Here is a 5,874-nt window from a genome sequence, read left to right on the forward strand (position 1 = left end):
TCACAGCCCGATTTGTAACCACTACGCTACCAGAGCTCATAAGTAGAATTGCTAAATCAAAGGAAATCTCTTAATTTTTTCCTTAAAAAAACCTTGTCAAATTGTCCTCCAATAAATGGGTGCCTATTTGCACTCACTGTAGCCAGTATAAGAGCATTCCTACTTCCCATACTTTTAACTTCACCTTAGCAGTGATAATGCTTGTATCTTTTGCACTTTGATAGTTGTGAAAACTAAGAAATCAAAGTAACTGCCCATGAGTGACTACTGACTCATGATGATCCTGTATGGTACGGAGTAGAACTGCCCCACAGGGTTTTCTAAGACTGTTATCGTTACTAAAGCTGCTTGCCAGCCTTTTGTTTTACTGTGCCACTGGGTTGGTTTGAACTGTCAACCTCTAGGTTGACATAAACTTGGTGCCACTCAGGGAGCTGATAGTGATAACATATGTTTAATCATAATAACAGCTTTCTAAGTGCTCTTGTGGTACAGTGGTTACAGCACTTGGCTGCTAACCTTATGGTCAGTAGTTCGAACTCACCGGTCAGTCATTCTGCAGGAGAAAATTGTAGCAGTTTACATCTGTAAAAGGTTGTACAGTCTTAGAAACACAATGGGGTAGTTCTATCACACATGGGTGGCACTAACAAAATTTCTCAACAGTTTAGGAAGCTAGAAATATGAATTCAGGGTGTCAGCTCTAGAGGAAAGCTCTCTCTCTGTGGGCTCTGGAGGAAGGTCCTTGTTCCTTCTGAGCTTTTTGTGGTTTGCCATCTCTCTTCCTGTGTCTGTGCTTACTCACTTGGTTATTTAATCTCTTTTGTATCTCAAAAGTTACTGGACTAAGACACCCCCTGCCCTGATATGATTACATTAACATAACAAAGAAAACCCATTCCCAAATGATGTGTTGTTATTAAATGCCTTTGATTGGATCAGACTTATAGGGACCCTGTATAGAGTTTCCAAGGAGCATATAGTGGGCTTGAACTGCTGACTTTGTGGTTCAAACCAACCTTGAGATCCAGTGCTTATCCTCCGGTGCCACACCAAGACAGGATTATGATTTACAGAACATCTTTTTGGTGAGCACAGCTCAAACCAAAACACAGCTGTTATGGGGGAAAGTTAGGATTTGTACCGAGTCCCTTCTTAATTCTAAGCCCAAGGTTTTAGCTTATGACATCTCTGTGTCTCAGTAACAAGGGACCCTTAGGGCTCCTATCAAGTTCAGAGTTTCACAGAATTATTTCCTTTGTAGCCCTAGGTCCTTTAAGTTTCAGAGGAAATGTAAAATAATTTTGGAAAATCTACCTAGTATATGCCATTTCTAAAGAGCTCTGGTAGCATAGTGGTTACGAATCGGGCTGCTAACCTTAGTTTGAAACTATCAGCTGTTCCGCAGGAGAAAAATGAGGTGTTCTGCTCCCATAAAGATTTACAGCCTCGGAAACCCTGTACGGGGTCACTATGGGTCGGAACCGACTCGACGGCACATAACAACAACAACAACAACAACAACCCTCTAATGTATTTGAGGGGACTTTAAAAGTTTGTAGAAAAATTCCATTATCTTTTAATTCCATTCCACTTTTTGAAGCCCCTTCTTATAAGACACATTCGTATATAAAAGGCTGTGCAAAGTCCTTAATTTAAAAAAGCTTGCTTAACTCTGTTTAACTCAAAGAGTCTTCAACATATGTGATCATAGAACATGTTTTTGACATACCCTTTAAACCTTAGCTCAGAACAAAATTTTGTAAATGAAGAAATCAGTCTCATTCTGTCACTTAAGAAATGACCAGAATCTGTCCAGCTTGTCAAGCTGATTCTAATTCAGTGATCTTATAAGACGGAGTAGAACCATCCTCTAGGGTTTCCATAACTGTAATCTTTACAGAGCAGATCAGCATATCCTTCTTCCCAGGTAGCAGGTGGTGAATTCAAAACGTTTCAGTTAGCAGCTGAGCTGCTTAACCATTGCACTGCCAGGTCTCCTGAGCTAGAACCTAGGTCTCGTAATCACCTTATACCATTTCTTTCTAGTATACCACAGTGCCTTTTAATTCAGTAAAGCCAATGTTTTAATTATTACTCTGTAAAAAAGCAACAAAAAGTTTAGCAGGTTAACATAATAAACAGTTATCACTTACAGTTCCTTAGGTCAGGAAACTAGGAGCAGCTTGGCCATGTCATGCATGGTTCTGGTTAAGGGTCTCATGAGGTTGCAGGCCAGATCCGAGGTTTGACTGGGCATGGATGGCCGGTTTGCTTACAAGATGGCAACTCACTCTGATGTTGGCAAGATGCCGTGGTCTTCACCAGTGTGCCTGTGTGGCCTCACAATATGCTGGCTTCTCTAGAACGAGGGATCTAAGATAGACAGAGTGCAAAGAGGAAACCTCAGTGTTTTTTATGACCAAGTCTCTCAAGTCACACCTAGCCTTTGGGTTTCTATCCATTAACACTAAAGCCAACCCTCACCTCAGGAGAAGCCATGCGGAAGAGTATAACATCATTTGCAGCTATATTTTAAGAGAACCACACATAGCCAGCATTTTTATTATTTTTTTAAGATCATAATGAAATATATTGATTCTTTCTCTGCTAAAGTAATAATGATAATATTTGTAAAATGTTACAACATACTGAAGTGAATGAAGTCCAAAGGAAAGTTACTTCTATAAAATAGTACCTTGTACATTCCCCATTTCTGGTTATGCATGCCTGCTGTTGAAAATACTTCTACTCAGTTAAATGCTGAGTTTAAAACTAGTTGTTTTTCAACAGATGCTTCTAAACAAATAATTGATTTAAAAAAAAAAACTTTCTTCATCGTAAGTTGACTCTATTTCAATAAAAGGGCTTTATATAGTAATTAATTAATTTTAAAACTCTGAACAAACTTTTGTATGCATTTGAGCTTTAGAAGCTAAAAGGCTTATTGGCTTAACCTGAGTTTCTTAAAGGAGTTTGCATCTCTTTAGTGGGTATCAGTAGTCATTTTAGGACAAAATTGGCCCACTGCCTGCGAGTTTATCCTGCATAGGATTTCCTAGGCTGTAAATCTTTATGAGAGCAGAAAGCATCATCTTTTTGCCAAGGAGCAGCTAGTAGGTTTGACCTGCTGACCTTGTGGTTAGCAGTCCAGTGCTTTTCCTACAGTACCACTAGGTCTCCTTTGTAGAACAAAAGGCACTTTAAAAAATAAATCCAAACCACTGCATTTTCTGTATGTGGGAGTGTGTTTACCCAAGGATCAAGCAGTAGTGATGGGGCTCATGTGACTCCTGAAGAACAGCCTTTCAGCATTTTTCTTGCTTTGATAGGGAAACTAACCTTCATTTCTTTGCTTTCTTGGTTCAAAGAAATTATGATGAGACCTCTTTTCTGATTTTGTTACCCAATTTAAAGCAAATCCAATTCCATTTTAAGAGTTGAGAAGAGTTTTAGGAGTTTTTCCTTCGGAACATGAACCATTCCCTATGAAAATCATTAATCATATTTTTAGTTGTTCACTTGAATTACTGTATTGTAACTTTTTTCATTGCATTTAAATATGACCTCAAGGCCTGAACAACTGTCTTGCATCATATTTGGCTGCTGTCTCTTTACAGAAGACCCATCATTTCCTGAGTTGAGGTGTATTTTCTAGACCTTTCAGGGGTCTGTTTAAGTGGCTCGTGCAGCATAGTATCTCTGCTCTCTAGCCCTGTTCACCACAGACATCTGAATTTTGAAAATAAAACGGTGTCACCCTTAAAAAGGTCTGATGTGTTTTCCTGTTGATTGAATTTAATATACACAACTGATTGTAGCCTTTTAGTGGAAATATGTTATTAGTTTCTGTATATATACCTTAATTTGGTTTTTTAAATCTAATTCTTATCATCTTTGTTTTTACCTTTGTCTAGATTGATGAGCAAATTGAAAGCATGTTTAATTCAAAGAAGAGAGTGAAGGATATGGCTGCCCCTGGAACGTCTAGTGTTCCTGCTCCCACTGCAGGAAATGCTGAGAAATTAGAAATTGCTAAGAGATTGGCTCTGAGAATAAATGCTCAGAAGAATTTGGGCATCGAGTCTCAGGTATTAAGTAATTTATTCCAAGTCTTAATACTTTTTTCAGTTCTGTGTTTTAAATATTTTCCAGGAATAATGTCAAGTACAAGTGAAATGCAAGTTGTCCTGGAGTTTGTGCAAATTTGACATTATACTGAATACAGAGTACTTTGATTATTGCATTTGAATGATATCTTTATCATGGTGAATTGAAGTCATAATGCCCATTCCAAAATGCCTAACCTTTCATGTTACACCCGGATAATTTTATAATGCAGTATTCTGATTGATTTTACTAAAATCTTAATGCAGTAAATTTTTCTCTGGGTCTGCTTTTACTGGGTGTGTTATTAGGTACACAAACAATTTTTCTGCAAGTTCAAATACCCAAGTTTCGTGATTCAAACTAGCAGGGTTTAGGCAGTGTTGAAATGTATTTAAAATGTTTCACATGGGAAACTTCTCTTGAAACCCTTTTTGTAAAGTTAATTTTTAACTAATGGTAAATTTCATAAGCATTTACAATGAATGGCTTCTTAATTTCAGCAAGATTTTGCGCAAATCATGTGCTATATATAACTTATGGAATGTTGGATTTGGCCATGGGAAGTGGGGGAAGTTCAATGATGGTAATGATACAGAACTCTTAATTCAAAGGAAGCTCATAAGAGCCATAAATTTGTAAATGATTTTGGGAAATATTGCATTATGCCTGATATAAAAAATTAGCTTACTATTAATGGAATATCAGTGATCCAATAGAATTTTTAATGGAGAATTGAATGTCCTTCAGCTTAGTCATCATGTTTGTTGTAGATATTATTGTTGTTAAGTGCCATCACGTTAATTCTGACTCATAAAGAGACCCTGTATACAGTTTCTTTGGGGCAGTTGGTGAGTTTGAACCACCGACCTTGTGATTCACAGTCTAATGGTTGTCCTACAGCATCACTTCAGTGCTAAATTGCATGTATGGCTTGGGCTTTGACTAGAAAGAGGCATTAGCAACAAGGGTTTTTAAAAAACTATTGTGAATTGAGTGAAGGTTTACAGAGCAGCAGGATATCAGTTTACATTCAACAAATGATTCTGTTCGTTTCATCTTAATGATTGCAGTTCTCACTTCCTCCTGTTTCTTGTTCCATTCCTTCTTCTTTCCCAACTCTTCTAAACTTTGTCCTACTACCCTTTTGCTCTTGAGGGGTTGACCATTCTCTAGTGTGCATACCTACCTCACTGGTGCTGGTTTAGTCCCCCTATATAGGGCACTTCAGGATAATGCGCTAGACCTCAAGGTCAGTTTGAACCACAAGGTTGGTGGTTCAAGCTCACCACCAGCTGCTCTCAGAAACCTTATATGGGGTTGCTATGAGTCAGAACTGACTCAACAGCACTTAACAGCAGCAATGTACCTATAAGGACTCCTGGTGTGGTACTGTAGGATTAACGCTGGACTGCAAACCACAGGTTGGCAGTTCAAACTTACCAGCTCTTCCTTGGAAACCTTATGTGGGGTCGCTATGAGTCGATACTGACTCAGAGACACTTAGCAACAACAACAGATATATCTATCAGGGACTCCTGGTGCGGTGCTATAGGATCAGCATTGGACTGCGAACCACAAGTCCAACAGCTCAAACCTACCAGCCACTCTTCGAAAACCCTATGTATGCAGGGTCCCTATGAGTTGGAACTGACTCAAAGGCACTTAACAATAGCAAATATACCTATATGTATACATATATGTTGTTGTTGTTAAGTGCCATTGAGTCGGTTCTGACCCATAGCAACCCTGTATAGAGTTTCTGAG

At 38.5% G+C, this 5,874-nt stretch overlaps 1 protein-coding gene across 1 annotated transcript in view; it reads left to right on the top strand.

The window, feature by feature from the left end:
• Positions 1-5,874, top strand: part of DDX46 (DEAD (Asp-Glu-Ala-Asp) box polypeptide 46) — a 113,418-nt gene that overhangs the window by 75,503 nt on the left and 32,041 nt on the right. Inside the window, exon 20 of the mRNA XM_006866207.1 lies at positions 3,918-4,091. Within this exon, the coding sequence (XP_006866269.1) occupies positions 3,918-4,091 (174 nt within the window). The remainder of the gene's footprint in view (positions 1-3,917; positions 4,092-5,874) is intronic.

Source organism: Chrysochloris asiatica, unplaced genomic scaffold (assembly GCF_000296735.1).
Source record: "Chrysochloris asiatica unplaced genomic scaffold, ChrAsi1.0 scaffold00087, whole genome shotgun sequence".
In the NCBI taxonomy this organism is placed as follows: Eukaryota; Metazoa; Chordata; class Mammalia; order Afrosoricida; family Chrysochloridae; genus Chrysochloris; species Chrysochloris asiatica.